The sequence below is a fragment of the Strix aluco genome, chromosome 3, assembly GCF_031877795.1.
Source record: "Strix aluco isolate bStrAlu1 chromosome 3, bStrAlu1.hap1, whole genome shotgun sequence".
NCBI lineage: Eukaryota > Metazoa > Chordata > Aves > Strigiformes > Strigidae > Strix > Strix aluco.
In genome coordinates this window covers 27,277,516-27,298,542 of record NC_133933.1, presented here as the reverse complement: position 1 = coordinate 27,298,542, position 21,027 = coordinate 27,277,516, and the positions used below count along the sequence as shown (strand labels likewise).

Sequence of the window (21,027 nt, the reverse complement as noted above, 5' to 3'; positions counted from 1 at the left end):
CTGCAAACATCTTAAACAAGGCACTTCCTGATGTTGTGGTGTAACCTTTTCAGCTGGATAATAATAATAACCTAGAAAAGAAGTACTAGTAAAACCAAACATATAAGGTAGTATAATAGCTTTAGCATAATGTCATCTGCTTGGTACAAGACACTAGCAACCTTAATTATATTTTCAGAAACAGCATGTTTTTGTACTCACCTCTGCAATAACAACACTATTGAAAACAGCAGTTTAAAGAAAAGAACATACAAAACCCATGAAGAACGAAGTCTATTTATTTTATTTCATCTTGCATTTGTGTTGTTAAAGCAAAGCATTCTATACACATTATTTAGCTATTTACTGCCATTCTACACCCATTATTGACCTAATTGCAGAAAGACAAATGCAGGGACAAACTTGTTAAAATAAGCATACTGATAATGCTTCTCTGACTTCGACAAATATTTATTTAAAAATAAGGTACTGCTCACAGGTTTCTTTTATTAACAGTTAATGGCTCAATTCACAGAACTTTGAGACACCATGGAACATGTAGCAAAATGCAATGCTGATAATACATAATGTCTCCTCTCTTCACTAAACATTCTGCAGAGGAAGAATATTATGGTAACAGCTGAGCTACTGATTAATCAAACACCTAAATGGAAAGAATCTGCCAAGTGATGGATGATAACTTTTAGATACAAGATGATCCCATATTTATTTATGTAGGCAAAAAACCCTTCAGTGTCACAGCGATTAAGAATTATTATCTGAAAATACTTGTATACGTATTTTAAAATACATTGAACCAGCTTTATAGCAGGTATCATAGTACGATTACAAGTTAAGTATGGAAAAGACCTGAAGAAAAAAAACAATAAATCCAAGTACTCTGACATGTTTCAAAGCCAACTAACACTGCAATGCCTTGAAAAAGAAAAAAGTACAATTAATTTTTGTTTTGTTCTTTTAACACTAGTTTTAACTGTGCAAAATCACAGTACTGGAGTATCTTTAAAACCACTCCTGTGAGATGTGGAAAAACAGACACGAAATGATAGCATGAGTCAGAATGGGAATTTTACTGCAACAAAAATATGTCTCAAAACACTATATTAAAATACTTGTAATAAATCACATTGTTCTACAAATCTTCTAACAGCTGAAGTCGACTGTCAGCTGTGGCATCTATGAGAATACTTGCTGGAAAACAGACAAAGGGTATCTATATCAAAATGAATTTGACTAATCTTAATGTCTAATAGTTTCTCACTAATAGACTGACTTAAAACAAAAAGTTGTAAGATTTCCCAACCAGACTAAACAGTTCTTCCATTATGGTTGTTTACTAGGTTGGCTGCTTCACTGTATCTGTATGAATGGATGAATAAAGAGCTGAATGGGCTAAGAGGTTTTCTCTCAACATACACCCATTATTTCCCTTTTATCTTTTTAAAACAGGAAACATTTTCAAGTACTTCTGGAGCTGCAGACTGATGTCGTGAGGAACTACTGCTATGGTAAACTGCACAGAAATACTTCAAACAAGTGTTACGTGCACCATGCTTAGAATTTCCAGCCCAAGATATGTAAGCTGTTGTAACCAAAGCAAAACAATAGAATTTTAACAGAGAATGAATATTCCTTTACAGTTTCGCAAATAGAGCCAGAAGAACCAGAACTTAAAGACTCACTTTCACAATCCACATGTTGAAAATTGTTTTAAGGAATTTTTGATTGTGGTGTACAATACAAACGGGTCTTTAAAATTCACTTGCTCTCAGTAGCACATTGCACTGAAAGAACAGGAGCATGCCACATAAAATCATTACTGTAAATATCACTTATACAAGTGGGCACCTCTGCTAGCTGCAGAATTCCAGACTCTCAGCCCTTTGCAATTATGCGGCCCTGGAATTCTTTGGATATGGAATGTATTTATTAACTCAGTTTAGTTGTGCAAGAGATATCTGAAGTGGCAAACTCACATTATGCTATGCCTGAAACCTTCCAATAAAAAGTGTATGTGTTGATTATAAATCCTAAGTCTGTTTAAAATTTCTTATCATTTCAAAAAGCAAAGCCACACAATCGTAGCAAGTATTTAAACAGCAATAAATAGTTCTCCTGAAACTCAGAGAACATGTGCATTCAGCTATGATTAAAAACAGTATCAGGTACTAACCTTTTACTCTACACTATGTGTACGGTGAAAAAATGTTCCTAAACTGACAGTACTTACAGTGGAAAGCATGAACATTTCTTTTAAGCAAATTCAACCTTATAATGCTCCTACTTCTTCTTTTCCTAGCATTATTTTTCTGGAAAAATGGGTGAAGCTGAGAGAAAAAGTAATAAAAAAACTTAAAATTCATCACTACATTTCACAGTCACATGAAGGAAGCTGTGCTCTTTTTCTTCTAAGGAAATATCTTTGCAAGCATCTGGAAGTAAGTATTTTCCTCTGCTGTTTGAGGCAGAGGAAGGGAGAGATCCTTCTCTTGAAGAAAAAAAGACTGGAGAATCAAATCCTGTTCCCAGTTAGGGTAAATATTGCCAGCTACTACAGGGGTAGTAGCAGGGCAAGAGGGGGGGCAGGATTTTCTCCTTAGTCCATCTGAACAACAGTTTCCTTCAGCTCTATCATTTATTTTTAAAGTGGAATTTGTTTTATACTGCAGACCAATAAGTACCCTAGGAGCTTGATTGGTTGGTGCTTAATGAAATTGCTTCTGCTGACATTAGATACATTAGGATACTGATTAAAACACTTAATGATCCCTCTTGATTTTAAATTGCTAGCTTAGATTTGCGAGATGCCATCAAAGTATCTTCTTCCTTCCTTTCCTCCACCCTAATCCTGCTTCTCCTTGCCCTTTTTCTGTTCCTGATCCTTAAAGGTTGTGGCTCATTGGCAGCAGCACAATCACAAACCAGATGATAACATGATGTTGAACACGGCGTTGTTTAAAATATGCCAAACCCAGAATATAAACACTGAAAGACAGTCATCTTTAAAATACAATTTCCTGGTTCAAAGCTCAAACTATTCTTAAACATGGAAACACTGAGGATTATTAATATAAAGGGAAATCCAAAGTCAGAATAAACTTTTACTTTTTAAAATATTTGCTGAAAAAAGATAATCCTGTAAATGTAAAAACAAGTATAAAAGGTTTACTTTTGAGCTTGAATGTGGAAGACAGTGATACATTGCCCGATAATGGTGTTGGAATGGCATTCCTATGACAACAAAGCCATTTTTCATGCTCTTATACAAAATTGCATACCATATCACCTTCTAGTGGGAAACATGTATATCTTATGGGCAAAATGACAGCTTATCCTCAAATACTGTTAAACATTAGAAATACCAGGTTTGGAAACTTTGCCTGAAAAGGGGGAGAAAACAATAGCTGTAAGAAGTTCCATTCTCCTTGACAAATCTTATCAAGACTCTCGAGATGAAATTATACTTACAAAAAAAAATTTGCTTATATACTAAAACCTGCTGTGTCAGAAGCTTTTAAGAAAAAAGTGAATATACTGAATTTTATGCTAATACAAACTTTAAGACCACAGAAAATAAAAAAGTAGAAGTTTTTGTACATTTTAGCACCATTATAAAGTTAGATTCGAATGCCGGTTCTGTCACTGTGGCTGTACCTCCCAGCTGGTGTGGCTAATGTGAAGCACATTGACTTCAGTGATCTTTGAGAGAAGAATAACTGGATTTGCTGATCACAACAAATAATATAAGTTTGCCATTTAAAATTTTTTTTTCTTGTCTTTTTAAATTAATTTTGAGCTTTATTTTTATTGCGCAGCCAGAGTGCATTTCTGTCAGCTAAATCCAAGTCCGAGTCCTTTTGGTCTCTGGATGGCTCGTATTGGCTCCGCTATTCCTTTGCCGTCTGGTCCAAGGCCTGTGCCAGGGGTCCAGCCCATACTCTGAAGCATTCTGTTTCCAATGTTGTTTTCTGGGATTGGTTGGGTGTTTTCACCTACAAACCCTGAGATTAAAGAAATACACAGCATTAATCAGCACTGCCTGCCATGTGGAGAAGAGCAGGATAATCTCCCTTGAAGCTTTAAACCTTCTTATTCTCCTAATTCATCTAATAGGTTGCTAGAACAGGCTGTCTTTGCACATGCTGACCTCCTGACTGCATATGATTCTAAATAATACAGTTTTACGCTTCGCTTTATTTTTAATGTTTTTAAAGACTCAGTTTTTAAGTATGACAAATATTGTCACAGATCTTTTATATTCCAATACAGTGGATTTTACATTAGTCTCAAAGAACATGCATCACCTGCACAAGTCTACCAATACATTGGAAAGATTACCTGAATTTCTTGTCCTATACAGTTACTAACTCGAGGCACATTATTATAACATGACCATCTTTTCATTCGTAGCAATATTTACTAATGTTCAAGATCTCTTTCAATAAAACACAATAAATAATTTCTGATTAACCAGTTACAGCTGTTACAGAAACAGTACAGAGAAGTGATCTACTATTCTGAAATTCAGCTATATCTTTACTCAGTTTCTCTTTTACTGAATGTTGTAAGAGAGATTTGATACATCCAAGTTTACTTTTGGTATTTTCAATGCCATTAAGTGTTGTTTACACTTTTCTCTCCATAACATTGAGATCTCTGAGAAAAGCCACGCACAAGTTGCAGAAAAGATTGTCAGGATTGCAAGTGTTAATATAACAGATTCATTTTTTTAATAACTTTTTTTTTCCATGAATGCATCATAAAAAAAAAAAAAGTGAAGTCAAGTAACAAAGCTGTTTTTTTACCCTAATAAACCAAACTCCTCAAGCTAGAGTTTGGAGATAATGCATGGATGAGCCTTCCCATACATAACTGTCTTCCATGAGGGATAAAAATGATATTTACTTCAAGAATGTGCATTAAAACTTATCAAGTTATACCATACAAACAATTTAAAAATGGGCTGAAGTTTTGAAATAACACAAGCAGTGGAATGTAGGCAGATGGATTTTGTTCTCAGCTTTGCTCAACATCTCCTTCCCCCCTGACAACAGAACAAAAAAAACCCCCACCATGTGCTCAGCTTCAAATGTTATGTTTAATTTTCTCCCTATTTATTCTGGTGTGCTATTTTTTGAAAAATACTGTAAAAGATGACTATGGTTTTGGAGACTATAATCAAGAATTTACCATTGACAAGCAGCAAGTTCATCATTCTATTAACTTGCTAAATAAGAACACAAGAAAAGTTGAACATACACTTCTGAAAAACCTTATTTATCTCACATACAAAAAAAAAAAAAAAAAAAAATCAAATCCCCACAGTGGAAACTGCATACACAGACAGAAGTTCAAAATGAGAGGTGCACATGAAAAACCTCATGATGATTGTTATGATGAATTTACAATACTCCAGCATTATCCACTATAGATCTGTTCATATTCAGTAAAGCGCTGGCTATGTAAAGGGTAGACAGCTTTCTAGTAATGTCAGTTCCTGACTCAAAGAAAAAGGGAAACGCATTGAGAGAAGGCATCCTTTAATACTGGTTTGAAGATATGCTTAACGCTAGGCTTAAAATAAAGGCTTTTAAGTCAGCAGCCTCCAGTCCCCAAGAGGGTTCCTCTTGAACTGACCAGCACAAAATTCAATGTCCAAGACTTCCTTTCTTTTCAGGCCCCCACAGGCAGAGGCAATTTTCATACAGACGAGTCCCTGACACTGCCTGGCATACACAACACAGGCTTTGCAACCTTCTTAGTTATACTTCCTAGCTCAAAAAAAGGGAAAGGAAAAAGGCTACTGTTCAACAAAAGTTCAGGTAAACCTCGTAGGTAAAATTCTGGAAGTATGTTTCGGTCCACTTTTCACAAGTGATGGTAAGAAATGGAGCATCGTTACAATAAATGTCTGTGGAACAATTAAGGGAAAAACTTAAAAGGGAAGAAAGATCCAACAGATCCACCAAGCAGTAAAGAGCAAGTATATTTCATGACATCTGAGAATTGAAAATATTAAACCATTCATAATGCTGCTTAGGCAAAGACAGCGATGCTGATGGAATGGTATGCAAGGCATGGCCTGAGACAACATAAACAGCTTTTTTGTTAGTCTATCTGGGGGAAAAACCCACAGACCTTTTCCTGTAGCAGCTGTACCTTTCTATATGAATTTCAATTCTCAAGACAGCCAGAGCAACCTCACAAAAAAGATATATGAAAGCACAATCTGTACCCTGACATGTTATTTAATAAATCAATGTTTCCAGTTTTGATATTTTTTGAGTAGCTCGATGTTTGTTGTGGTTTTTTTTTTTCCTGTGACTGATAGGATAATTAGAATATTTTTTGTTTTTAAAGCATGTAAGTACCTCTAGAATGTATACTATAACTATTTTTCCCTCCACTGTACATACTTTTCTAACTCCTGTTAGAAGACTGAAACCTCCACTGAAGAGTTCTGTTTCATTCTTATACATCACCAGATTAAAAAAAAAAAAAAAAAAAAAAAAAATAGCAGAGGCTACCATAAACTTGGTTTCACTCCTCACTTTTGGGCAAACAATCAAACAGCATACACTGTCCAAAGGATAATCTGTTTGGAGGCTTTGTATTGCAGCAAGAATAAGGAAAAACCTAAAAACCACCCAACTTGCCTATATTACTGACTAATTAATCCTTCTTGCAAATGAGGTGAATATGGTTAGCTTTTATTTTAATTGTGAAAAATATGTAATATATGCAGGCCATTCTTTTGCAGTATTCTGTATTTTACATAAATACTATCTGTATCTGTCTTTAATATTCCTGCAATTTTCACCCATCATTTGAAAAGTTTATCTGTAATGCAACATATTTTACTTGAATCAGAAGAATATGGATAGTGGTATTGCTGTCTTCCTTCATTCCACAACCAATCAGCAATCAGAAGAAAAAAATTTGCATTGCTGATTGACTGCATGACAGGAGAGAGCTCTTAAAAATCATGCTACACTGTGTGCTATTCCCCTGACCCCCATTCCTGTGCTTTGGGCTTTGATTTTCTAATTAAAAGCAGTAATTGTCCTTGCAATATTCATCTTCAAGTTCAGTTTTTAATTCATGCCTATGGCACTTCTTGGACTAGCCAGTAGGGCCTGTTAGGGAGAATGGTCCAAGCACACTGGCCTTGAAAACGACTGTGCTACCTCTGGGACGTGTTCAGTCTCGACCCACCCAGGAGCAAGAGCAAAATCAACCCATTGCACCGTCCCACAAAAAAAACCTATGTAAAATGAGATTAAGAAAAAAAAGCAGAGATAGATTTTTCTAAGTTTATTGCTGTATGAGATTTTGTGGGGTTCCAGGAGTTACGAGGAAGTCTCTGCACTAATAATTTGTAGAAATCTCCTGTGTAGCTTTTTCTTTCTACAGGATGAAGGTGTTTTTAGCAACCGCAACAATTTGGTTCTTGATCTACCAGATGAATAGTCTGCATGTAGAAGTGGCTGCCATTACACAAGTGAGGAGCAAACACTGAGGAACAGTAACTTGCTTGAATAGACAGCACTGTAAAATACCCTCATTTATGTTCCTTCTCTCTGTAATACTGCCAACCAAAATAACAACAAAAAAAGGCCAATCCTCAAACCTTTGTGTATACGAATAGACACACTTCAAGGTCTACACGTATTATGCATATGACCTTATATACACAGAATAGGGAATCTATCAGTAGAAAGAGGCAAAACCAGGAAGGGTAAACCAAAAAACTCATCACATTTGTTTAATTTTGGTATGATATTTATGATGGCATTAAAGGCAGGTTTCAATGAAAAATAAAGGTATGCAATTTTTTCTTAACAGCTGTTGAGACAGGTATGTCCTGGTTAAACAGTACACTAGCATTCAGTGCCATACCCTTGATTTTACAGTGATTGCCATGAATTAATTTAATTCCATCTGTAAGCTAAAATCAGATCAGAGGTCTAATGCTGCTGCGGGCTCCACATCTGTTTAATCATTTTTGGATACAACAGCTTGCAAAAGTTCAGGTTTTAAATTTGCCTCATATTTAAGAAACAATGTTACACCAGTGTACAACATCTTCAGCAGGAGACAAATGAGCCCATGCACAGTTCTGATCTGACAGATCCATTTATTTGCAAAATGCTTCTAAAAAAATTAAAATCTCACCAATTAAGTTATCATTTATTATAGAATAACAAAGGAACTGTAACCCCATAAACCACTATTGTGACAATATTTATTTGTATGGTCCAATTGCTGGATAAGGCTAACATCAAGCACGTTTGGTTTATATTGGGGTGAATAAAATGAGAATACAGCTCTTAATCTCTTAAATAACCTTTACTTAAGAAATTTTCCCTTTTTTTCCCCCCCCCAGTTGTAAGAAACAAATGAAGGCATATTGAAGTAATTTCATCTCTGGCTATTGAACTATTTTTGATGTTAAGAAAATGGGTTTTTAAACAGTTCTGAGAAAATGACACTGTACATAAATATAGTCTTGGCCTTTCATCTTTCTTTTATATGATTAAGACTTGTGAGCAGAACAGCAATGCCTTTGCAGAGCATACCGCAACTATTATTTCCTCTTCTATCACTCCCAGCAGCCTTAAATCCTTTAAATCCTTTCCTAGAAGGATCTCTTTTTGCTTGGGTAATTTTTGCAATACATGGCCTGCTAACCCTTACCCCCTACCCTGGATCTCACTTATGTCTATCACAGCAGAGTCAGTCTTTCTACCTCAAATCTTCCAAGGAGTATTGTGGATGGTAATTCACTTGCGTAATTGGCTCAAGAGATGAAAATCTTGTATCTGCCTCTCTTAGCCACTAATCTATCCAGCTGACTGCAAGCCTAATTGGCAGCTTGTTTAGTAATTTGGCTCCTAAAGTGTTGTATTGATGTTGGATAAACAGCCAATGGAAGGAGAAACGATACATGCTGCTTTACTTTAAAAGCTAGTGCACTTTCCCCCTCATTTTCTGAAAGCATTTAATATTCCATCTATTCTTTTTCTTTTCTGACTCCTCACTAGACAGATGAGCTCAGAACAGTAGGGACTGATCCTGATACACAATTTTACAAGGAATCAGAGTAATACATTGCTGTAGTGTATCTTTTTATGCCAGCTCTCTAACTAGCAAAATGGGAATCAGACTGCCTAGATGTTTATATTCTTAAAACTGTTTTGGATAATTGTGCAGTCAGCATCGTGACCATAGCTGACAGACATACTGTGATTTTTAAAAATCAGTACCTGCAATGGTTTTCAAAATTCAGTATGCTATGGCCATATATCTAAAAAAAAGTTACAAAGATGCCATATTACTTACCTATATATTTGAGATTGTATTTTTATACCAGACGTTTTCATATCCCTCACATTGAGCTATCCAAGACTGTGTCTAAAGAATAACCTTAGAATAATTATAGTTCAGGTGAGTCTGCTTGCATTGTATTTTATTCTAGCTAGCAGAAAGATAAAAATAGCAGAGAGGACAGAGCTATAACTTCAGTAGGTGTTGGAAACCTCCATATTTACCCAGCGACCACAGCAGAGTTCTGTTAGTGTCTGCACTGCCATAGTTTCATTCCTACTGCCCCATTGCAAGCGGTATTAAAGGAATTGTTGCATAACTGTGGCATGGGTAAATGCATTCTTTCTTGCCACATAGACCATAGATTTGAATCCATTTCCAACTCTCCTGAATATATAAACATAAATCCACACACTGATGAAAACTGAGACACTGAACTTTAGGTTCAACTGGTCATCCAGTATCACAGATCGCTTGGAAATGGATTTGCAGGTGCTCTTCTCCTTCCACACTTTATTGGACTACATTGTGTATAAAGTGTAACTTTGTGCCCATTCAGTCTTTACCACTACTAAAACTGGTTGGGAATAGTTGGAATTATTAGATTCCCATTTATCCCTGTGTAAAGGGAATCTCTTCAATAGCCAAGACTGCCTTTTCACTGGGGTCCAGAGGTCAGTTTTACACCTTGTCTACGCTGACAGAAAGACTGCCACTGGATGGCATTTTGGAAGAAGCATTCTCACTGGGGACCATTCCAAAGTTCTGCTGAAACCCCTTGAAACCCAGCAAAATTGCTGCCTTCTGATAAGCATTCCCTGGCTTTTACAAAAAGACTTGTAACCTTACACCAAAACCCACAGGGAAATGATTTAAATCACAGTAATACTCTCACAACGGACAGCACAGTTATTGTTAATTTCAGCAAAAAGATTGAGGATTAAACTGATATTAGGACTACACACATTATGGTAGCTCTGTTGGACTCTAACTCAAGTTGGGATGGATTGCCAGGATACTGGAGGTGAAGTTCCACTTCTATTGCCTATTCTGTGCCTATGTGGTTGAGTATTATCTTCTGTCAAATTATCTTTATTTAAAAATGAAGATTAATTCATTAAAACTAGGCAAATACATCTGCATATTTTTTACTATGGGCTAAATAACCATTTGCCTATTTATTTATGCAAACAATGCTCACTGTGATCCCTCTATCAGTAATGAAGGCATCAGAATGTAAATCTTAGTTATTACATTAGCACCGGCACTGTCAATATATAGGCTGAAAGGTAAACTTCTCTTACAATCAATAAATCAAAATTTCCCCTCATTGTAGTGGAAATCAAAAGCAAAAATTTTCTTTGTGAAATCCAGAGTATAACAGGTATTTACAACAGCTTTTACCAGAAACTCTTCCACCAGTTGCAAAGCTTTTATAGAAAGACAGAAAAGAGAAATCCAAACTTGCCTGGCACTGGAAACCTGATCAATGAATTTTGTATTCTTACATTATGAAAATATTTTCTCAGATCTGAAACAGTTATTTTTATTCCTCTGAAGTGGAAAAACCCTCTGCATAAAGCTATCAGGTTCATGCATAGGCCTCCTTCCTTATTCAAAAAGTAAATTATCTGCTAATAAACCTTTAAGAAAAGTGATTTTTGTGTAACCTATAGCAGGGCCTATTTGCAGCAGTGCTTCCTATTCCACTGGGAGAAAGAAAAACTAGCAACCATCAACTGAGAGCTTGTTGTGGAGAGCTGGGATAAGAAGTTGTACTACTGCGGAAAAACCACACATATTTCCTCCTTGCACATTTTAACTCCCGAACCTTCTCTGGTTAACAAAAGTCCTTTGGTATTATCAACCTAAAGCAGACTGTCAGAAATATCAGGTACTGCTTTTATTGGTTGAGTTCTAGGAAAACTGCATGATGTGCATCAGCCCATATGAAAAAGGTGATGGTTCTAACACACTGCACCTAAAATGGAGGCAGCTCCTCTCTGTGGGGAACCACTTTATTACGGTACCTGCTAGAGAAGAAGAACTTGCAGAGCACATAACTGACCCGGAGGATGAGTCTCCCTACTGACACCTCTCAGTTTCATGCAAAGCTATTCCGGATGCTCTCATTGGTGATATTCTCTGTAAAGCTGGTTTACGATTCTTGAAAGTGAAGTCCAAAAAATCCATAGAATCACAGAATATCTCAAGTTGGAAGGGACCCATAAGGATCATTGAGTCCAACTCCCAGTGGAGGCAATTTGAATGCTTTCCACAAAAAAACCCAGCTACCCTAGGAAAAGACTCCCAGAGTAATTTGGGGAATTATTTTGGAACCTTCCACATTTCGGAAGATGACAGCAGTTAGAAAAGACAGGTACAGTCTTCTTCTATCAACCTGAAGATTTCTTCTTGACTTTATATTGGTTGTGTGTACAGCCTGAAGAATATTGTCTTCTCTCTAGATCACAAGAAATCCATCAGCAAATTCTCAGTATAAACTTGGTTCTTGTTGAATTATGGATCTTTTCTTCTGAAGTTTGTTACTGAACTCTCCTCGTTACTCTGGTGTTTATATGTAAACGACCTCACCTGAACAAATGACCTCAATATCAACTTGAAAAGTCTTTTGCTCTGAAGGGACTGCAGTTTCCAAGACTGGATGGTACTCTGTGATCTTTAAATTTTTGAATTGATTTAGTGAGACAATATGGTAGGAGAAAGCAAAGAAACAGAAAGGAGTCTGTAAACTTTAATCTGTGGAAGAAACCAGCAAAGCTGGACAATCAAGCAGGTATGCTGTGTAGGTCAGGAAGGACTTTGATAGACTAAGGATAAGAAATGGTGCAGCGCAACAAGGGAGAGTGGTCACAACACATGCCAGAGTTGTATTGCCCCGTGACAAGGGATTTCTGTCTATGTTGTCCATTTGGAATTGTGCATTTAGTAGAAGAAAAGCTAAATCAAGGTAAATCAAGCCAAAGAGAAAGCAGGCATATAAGTTTGTGTAGAGTTTTGGAAATTTACTGCCAGTTCATCCAAATACACAAAAGTCTACCCCTTCTCTGCAACTATCCCACTAAGTTGACCTTCACCACAAACTTAGCCTCAGCCACCTCTGTTATCACAGTGTAATCACAATCCTTTTCAAATCATCATTTTGGTACTGCAGATATTCAGGTCTGATTTTTAATCACTGACATATTAAGCATCAGCAAAATAGTTTGCTTAGCTGTTCTGTTGGCAATTTTTAAAAAGGAATGAAAACATGTACCCTTTTGATTACCTTGTTAAAGTGAGTCATGACAGCATTATAGCAGTGCTCAGTATTTCTGCTGTAATTAAGAATCTGTCATATTTTTCATTAAAACACATTCTTTAAAATGAGACTTTTAACTTGGTCATTTCAATCAGTACCACCCTGAAGCGTAGCATGCAACACGCCAACTAGGCAAAGAAAATGACATCTGAAATTTGCTTTTGCAAAATCTAAGTATTAAAGTGCCCATAACATGCACAATAATTTATATATTTTATATGCACATTCTCTGTATTTTAAGTACAAAATAGCTTTTTTTTTTAAAATTAATTTTTGCAGGTTTTCAACACTACTCCAAACTGCAAAACTGAGCAAACAGATTGTTTTCAAATAGAAATAAATGGCTATTTACAAGGCACACAAGTAAAACTTAACTTCTTTTGTTCTGAATTGAACTTTCTAAATTTTGTAAATTAACATCCTGCAGATGTGAAGCAGGATTTGATGATTTTTCCTACATTTAAGACTTAGAGGTTTCTTATTAAAAAAAAAAAAAAAAAAGATCTATAGTATTGGGGATTTAACAGGAGCTGAGTGAGAAAAAGCTTGTACAGAAGATGACAGAGTTAATAAGAAAGGAACTTGGGTAAATGCATATTCAGTGTATGAACATGTCACCTAAAATTCTGCAACATCTACTGGTTTGATATGAGACTTAAACTAGGTAATCTAAGACTGAAATTACTGTAAACATTCCCAATGTATGTGTTTCAAGTAGTAACAATACTTTGCAGAGAATGTCCTTTCTCTTATGTACAAATTCTTTTTTGTTGCTCTTTTGTTATTATTTTCATTAATACCGGACCCAGTTTTGGTAGGGCTATTTCCATGATAATGTATTAGTTAGTTTAAGGTTTTTATACAAATTTGAGGGCACTGTATTGCTGCAATGAAATATGTCAGGGTGTCATATGAAATAGCTCTACCACTCAGGTAGTCAGAGAGGGCATAAAGTAATTGAGAATGACCTGGTCCCAAATCTGACTAGAATCATTGAAATAATATCAGTTTCATGGAAGAAACTGTGCAAAAAAGTAGATATTTATAATGCACAACACCTAATTTTTAAAAGAAATCATATGAAGTAAACAATTTTTACTAGTATATTTTTTTAGTTGATAAACTAATTAACTACCCAGGTTTGGTAACACAGATGGGGCTGTATCAAGCATCCACAAATCAGAAAATTTATCTTAGTAAAAAAGGCAGAATAGGACTCCTATCTCAGTACTGTCAGCTCCTAACAATCCACACCTACATTATCTCCCATTTTCTTCATTGCTTTTCAACACAGCTTTTCTTCACCTTTACAAATGACATTTTTGAAACTATAAAATGCTCTGTGCTGCTCAAACTTTTTTGCTTCAATAGTTTCTCATTGCTGTACAAGTAAATCTACATCCTTTGTTACTAATATACACAAACCTATTGGTATGTGACTTTGACTCCCGGCTGAGAACAGGCTATAAATTTAGAAATCAATATCTAACTCTATCAATATTCATTTTACTTTTTCAATACAAAATACAAAGGTGAAAGAGCAGTAAATAAGCTGGAGTACTGAAATAAATTGCGTGTTCTTGTCACAATTAATAAATGTTTAACCAATAACGCTGCTTGCTACAGAAGTCTATGGCTTTGTAAGGTGTCGCAGAGTAGCAGGTGCTACCCTTGTGAGACTCAAAACCAGAGAACATGTTTCGATACTTCATTAGGATCACCGGTCATTCTCTTCAATACTACTGAACCTCAACATATAAACGACCATTTTCAACACTTTGCATAGTGCTGCAAGAATTAATTTACTGATATAATTTATTCAAAAATTGCAGATGAGAATTTAAAAAATACTTTTTTCAATGGATTGGCTCATATTAGGTGAAACTTTGCTAATTTGCAGCACATGTAGCTCAAGAAAATGTTTGCAGCTAATGACTCATTTACAGACAGCCTTTCAGGTTTCACTATGATGTTAAATATGGACAATTATTAGCAGAATGATTCATTTCCAACTTTTGTTCATGCAAATATACAACTTTTGTCCCTTCTTTCAAGAAAAAAGATTACAAATTCCTCTACATAAAATGTAGTTCTTCTGTTCCTGTATCTAACTAAAACTACTGAAAGAAGAATAATCAAATAGTGATTTCATTTTAATCCAACTTCCCAAATGTATTTCCATTCTAAAAGGAAACCCTGTTTCTTTCATAAAATGGTATAAAATACTGACAAATAAACAAGGCCTGTGATGGAAAAGCAATAATTTAGCTGTAGGAAGGTTAGCCTCTGAGAAAACTGCAATAATCTATAAAATGTTATACATTACCTACACATATGTACAAGTTTACTCAAAGTTTACCAAAGTTTCTTTTTGCTTAAAAACTTACAGCGATGAAATGCAGAAAAAAACTTATAAGACCACAGGAAAAATTCTCAATCCTCCAAGCCCAGAACAAAATTGAAAAGATTACCTTGAACTTGAAAAGAAAAAAACCCACATATTAGTTAAAAGGTACCTCATATAATACCCTTATCCACCATTATTCGCTGTCACTCTTCACATAAAGGCAAATTTTGGGGCCAAAAGGATCTCTAAAATTGTGAATATATAGATAAGTAACACTGAATGACCACATTATATATTTGCCTTGGTATCAAAATATTGGCTTTGCAAAGTTATGCAGAGGAGCCAGCTTGTAAAATAAAACACTGAACGCTGAAAGTCCAAGGTAAAATGAATAATAAAATTAATTTCATGATACTTCATACCCTCTCAGCACAAAATGACATCCTCTAGTACTTGAAAGTTGTGAAGTGAAAATCACCTTGTAGAAATAATTATATTATTCTCTCTTCAGCCATTAAGTATTTTTCTTTCTCACTTCACATATGTTCAGAGTCTTAGAAGCTGACCCATACATTCTTTTTTTCCATAGTGCTGCCACTAAGGTGCTTTTATAGCATTTTAATATTATTCTTGGTCTGTTTCTGCCACTGCGGTTTGAAACAAAGAAGTTTCAGGAGGGGGAATTCATTTGGAATACAAATATTAGGCTTCTCTAAAGACATCTATTTAGAATATATTTGAAGAACTGTATGTGTTGCATATGTTGCTGTAGAAATTGATATACGACTAGGACGTACAATCCAGATTTCCATATTGGCAATATATAAAAAGCCTCACACAGGCGCGCACACACATAATCTAATCCTTCCAGTATGCACATATATAATTAATACAACAAACTGATGAGAGCCTTATAAATCACTGCTAAGTATTGAAAAAGTCATTTCACAGCTGTGACATCAGCAAAATGCATCCAATGGTTGTGACCTCGCATCTGTAAAAATCTTTCAGAAATGTGCTTGCAAGTGCTTCCTATTTAATCTACAGCACTAATTTTAAAGCTGTGTTTCGCAGCGTTATCTCCACATTTTCAATTGTTTGCTCAAGAATTCACATACTATCTTTATTGTGCAGGGTATTTATAGTATTCATATGCATTCCTCACAGAAAAAAGATACCTCATGTCTTCTACCTCGTAATGCTTGAACAGACATAAGCAGTAATCTTTAGTGTCTATGATTCTCAGTATATGAAAAAAGATTTATTCTCTTTAAAGAAGTGCCATGCTACAAAGGACTAGAAATTGGAAATGTTTGAGGGAGAATTAAGAGAGCCTATTTATTTCTTAATCTCTATTAATAAATAACAATAGGACATAACCAAAGTTATATGGGAAGTAACTGAATTTATCAAGCATTTCCCCAGGTCACTGACCTACTGCTTTGTATTTAGAGATTTAACATCTTGTGCTTTGTGTTCTGTCCCAGGAAAATTGGTTACCTGTGGGTCCTGGCAGGGGAGCAGCTTTCCTTCTCCGTTTGATGTCTCCCATGCACAATGATCCTAAATGTACACTGGTTTGCCTGCGAGTAATTATAGGAGAAAACTATTAACAAAGGGAGAAAACCGCCACATAAATACACAGCTTGTATAATCTGAACCTATAACAAAACATTCTCAACCAAGATGAAGCTGCACAGTCAAGCCACCAATCTTGTTTATATCGAAGCATAATTATGTTTGTTGACAAGCACTCAGTATCTAAATGCAGCATCATAAATTGTTACTGGAATGAATAATATAAAGGGAATGCTTTTTAATTTTCAAAACTGGCAATCTTTCTAGCTCAACATAAAACAAAACCAGTGTTGCTCCTGACAGGAAAATAGCTAAGATTAATTATCTAAAGAGATCACAATACTGTTGGTAGGTTATCAATTGGCTAGTAACGCCTGACTGTCAGAACAACATTTATTACACGAAAAGCATTATCAATTTTTTTTTAAGGTAAGATGAAGAATGAATGAGAAAACATGAAACAGTAAACTCTTCAAAGGTGCATGAAATAAATTTGTAGCACAGCAATTTGTCCTCTTCTAATTCACTGGCAAGTTCTGAGAATGATAACATGGAAGCACAGTATCTGGTATACTCATTAAACAATTACGAGCTTACACGTGGAGACTGGAAAATTGGTGGAGCTGCAGAGGATGGCAAACAAGCTAGTCTTACTGCATTAAAGCCAGCTGTTAGAAGTCAGGTACCACAGAAAAGGATAAATTTGGAATTTCCAATTATCGAATTTTGGAATGTATAATCTTAAGGACAATTATAGTTACTATTTTTCTTAAAGCAATGTACAGTGCCTGTAGAATGGAATATATGTAGCCAGAATTTTTTTGGAAAAAACTAGAACAGAAGGAGGGAATATGCACTAATTTATAAACTCCACAATTTAAATATGTCTCCATAAATGTTACTGAGAAGTGTGATTCTTACCACAGAAGCATAGTGAATTTTGATAAAATTACAAGCTGAGAATTGCATCTGACAGTCTACCATAGCATAGTAACACTCTGTCACTCATGGGATCTGGTTTCAGCGTGGATATATGACTTATCCTTTACTGAATTTATAAACTTTTTAAAGCTGTTCTGCTTGTAAATGAATAAAAAATGGTCATATAATGTTGAGAGACCCCAGATCTGCTCAATAATGTAAAAAAGTGACAACAATACCTTGATGAAAAAGATGACAGTGTACGATCCTCTACACACTTCTAAAAAGTTACAGTAAATTAACACAGTACTTTTAAGTAGTAAAATATTCCAAGAAAAGTTTCACAGTGAAATGAAGTGCACTCTAGCTTCACCTAGTGAACCCCTATGTCAACGCTTATTTAATTATCTGTTTTAAAACAGACATTTTCCTTCCAATTCTTCTAAGTTGAAATTGTGTCCTATTTTAACATCCAGAAACTGAACACAGTTGAACTATTATATTAAAACAGTGATAAATTTCAGATCTAAATTTAGAAAGAAATCAAGAAGCATAACCCTTTCATAACTGACTGTACAATAAAAAAAATAATATTTAAATACAATATGGGGAAACAATTATTAGATAAAAAATATTTAAGGGATGTTTAATCATCAACAGATCAGTATTTAACATTGATAGTAAACATGCAGAATAAGTTGTGTGTTAAATTATATGTTAAAACAGTGTGCAACTCCCTGTTTTCTCTTTCAAATGAAAAAGGGAGAAAGTCTCCAGGAATGCAAGTAGGATGAAAGATAAAAATTAATAAAGTCAGGCAATTGAACCTGAAGACCTGAGCCACAGCAGTAACAGCTAGCAGCGTTTGAGTTATTTTACCCAGAATTGATTATCTGTTACACTACATTGAGATATCTAGATTATTGATCTGTAAGATTATGGTACTGGGGTCTCCCCACTTTTCCTCCAGGCACACCGAATGGAGTTGCAACAAATAACACTAAGTAAGGACTACTTTGTTATTGTTGTCACCCTTCATGTAGAACACAGCAGTTACTTTTTAATTTAAAATCAATGAACGTCTGAAAGGCAGCCTTGTTCCTTCAGCATAAATGAATTATTCGCCTTTGCTGAGCACAACAACCCGATCACCAGCCAAGGTGAGAGTGGGTATTTCTTTGTCGTTGTCAAAAATTCTGTACATCGCAAACAAACAACAATATGCTAGAGCACCAATTAAGCTTTGTCAAACCAGGCTTTATGGCCACTAACATCAAACATTAAGCTAACTCACAATTCTAAAGCGGCATTTGCTAAAGCGGCCTTCTTAACATTTGATATGCACTGTCAATGTAGATCACAGCAAAACAAAAAGCTTTTTTAATTTTTTTTTTTTTTTTAAGAGGAACAGACAAGAACTATCACTGCTCTGGAACTGGCAGGTTAGACAAAATGTGGTATTCTGAAGCTGCACAGTACATTTTGAAATGCTTGTAATGGGGGTATTATAAAGTAGGGAGAACTCTGACCCTCAATCAGGCTCAGTTCAGCATTATGTTTCTCAGCATTAAATCAGAAAAGTGCAGATTACAGAAAGGAAGAAAGCTATTTGCCTGACTTCTCTCTACTTACCCCTAGCTTGCTTCCAGCTATCATTTATAAATAGTGCTCTGGAGGGAAGCTAGGCATTTTATTAGGGAAAAAATAAAACTTGTTAAGACCACCTTGCCTGAAAACTTGGCTTTTGATATGCTGGTGACAGGGACTAGAGCAAGCAGTGTCAAATGGAATAATTTTAAAGGAAAGACAACAGGAACTTGTCGCCTCATTGTATGCATTTACAAATAGAGGCTTTTCAGAGTATTAGGCCTAGTTAAAGCTGCCCTCTGGATAAAAAGTGTTCCCAAGCAGCCTCAGACAAGCTTGGGAGACAAACAGATGTGACTATGGTCCCTGGCGTTTGGCAAGAACACTCACTGTCAATAAGAAAAATATGAGCATGGACAGGGCATCAGCTGCACCACGGCCGAGCAGGCCTGCAAGTGTCATAGCAGAGGCAAAGTTGTGGCAGAGGGAAATAAGAGGGCTGCAGAAGCCAGGCTGGTGTGAACTTACACTAGCATGCCAAGAATTTTTTTGTTGTTGTTGTGTCATGCCTCAACATATTAAACAAAACCACTGGAAAAGCCACTGTCAGTTTTTATTCATTTTTTGTCTTGCACACAGTGTTTGGTTTCTCCTTTCTGTATGGTAAATAAAATCCTCAAAACCAAAGACAGAGTGCGAAGGCATAACAACAAAAAAGCTATCGAAATAATAAATAATAAACACAATAAAAATAGTTTTGATACAGCAAATACTTTTCTAGAAGCAATGACATGTAAAACAATTCACAAGCATCTATGCATTCTTGTGACAAACATTCACTCTAACAGAAATTTTTGTTACCTCCTCCTTAAATAGTCTCCCTATAATTTCTTTTTTCAAGGTAATTGCCCTTACTATGGTAACATGCCTAGTCTCTTTAAGCTCCCCAAACATTTCTATTCATGCCTACACGACACAATCTCTTTTCCTGTAATTTTTATAGCTCAGTAAGCAAAGACTTTTGATGAATACCGTTTCTGCAGTTACACATGTTCACCTCTCCAAGACATTTGTAATAGGCTATGTCAGATTTCTATCTATCCTGACCTCTGCAGTCAATGGACCATTTGGTTACATTCCCCAAATAAATGTCTGTTCTGTGGGGGAACCTACAGCTGCACTGCTTTAACTGCAACCCACCTTCTGAGCAACTGAGTACACAAAGTGGTTCTGAGCTCTTTCACTAGTAGTTATCACCTTTGCCGCTATCAGAGTTCTAAGTTCAGCAGTCCAGTCACTGAGAAGGATAGTACAATAAAAAGGGTGTAGGACAGCAGTTACTCCTGAACATGAGTTCTAGCTCTCTGATTTATTACATGCTTCTGTAATCACTATCATCCCATATGTAAAAAAAAGAAAACCGCCGAATCCCACCAAAATGCTAAAAAAACCCCTCTCCCCTGAATTAAAAAAAACCCATTCAAACTCAGTAATTGTTCCACAGTCTCTTCAGAAAGATGCAATGAAAACAGTGTTACACAGCAGACAGCTTCATATGCACTAGTACAATGGCCTAAACTAGCAAGACTGCCATCTCATTTGGGGGAGCTCTGTGTACCAGTGTATTTAATACAAAATGTTTGCATGTTTATATGTCTCATTGTAGCAACATGTCTGTTGATCACTTTGTCTGCTGTTAGCAGCTGTCACTTTCCTTGCAAGCTGCAATGCTTTATTTGATATCAGGGCAGTTGCTTTTGTTGGTGCACTGTAATTGTGCCGGTGGTTACAACATCATTGAAGGCAAACTTAATTTGGTCCCTTAGTATATTTAGTGTCAAACCACTTAGCAGATGACACTATGACATTGCTAAGATTGCTTGTAAGTAATGGAGGTGATGGTTTTATGTTCTGTTTCTGTCAAAAATGCATAAAAGTACTGATT

The 21,027-nt window shown here is 35.7% G+C and overlaps 1 protein-coding gene across 1 annotated transcript in view; it reads right to left on the bottom strand.

The window, feature by feature from the left end:
• Positions 1 to 260: 260 nt before the first annotated feature.
• Positions 261 to 21,027, bottom strand: part of GPATCH2 (G-patch domain containing 2) — a 126,342-nt gene continuing 105,575 nt past the window's right edge. Inside the window, exons 9-10 of the mRNA XM_074817896.1 lie at positions 16,497 to 16,579; positions 261 to 4,001 (exon numbers count right to left, since the gene is read on the bottom strand). Of these exons, the coding sequence (XP_074673997.1) occupies positions 3,832 to 4,001; positions 16,497 to 16,579 (253 nt within the window). The 3' untranslated portion in view covers positions 261 to 3,831. The remainder of the gene's footprint in view (positions 4,002 to 16,496; positions 16,580 to 21,027) is intronic.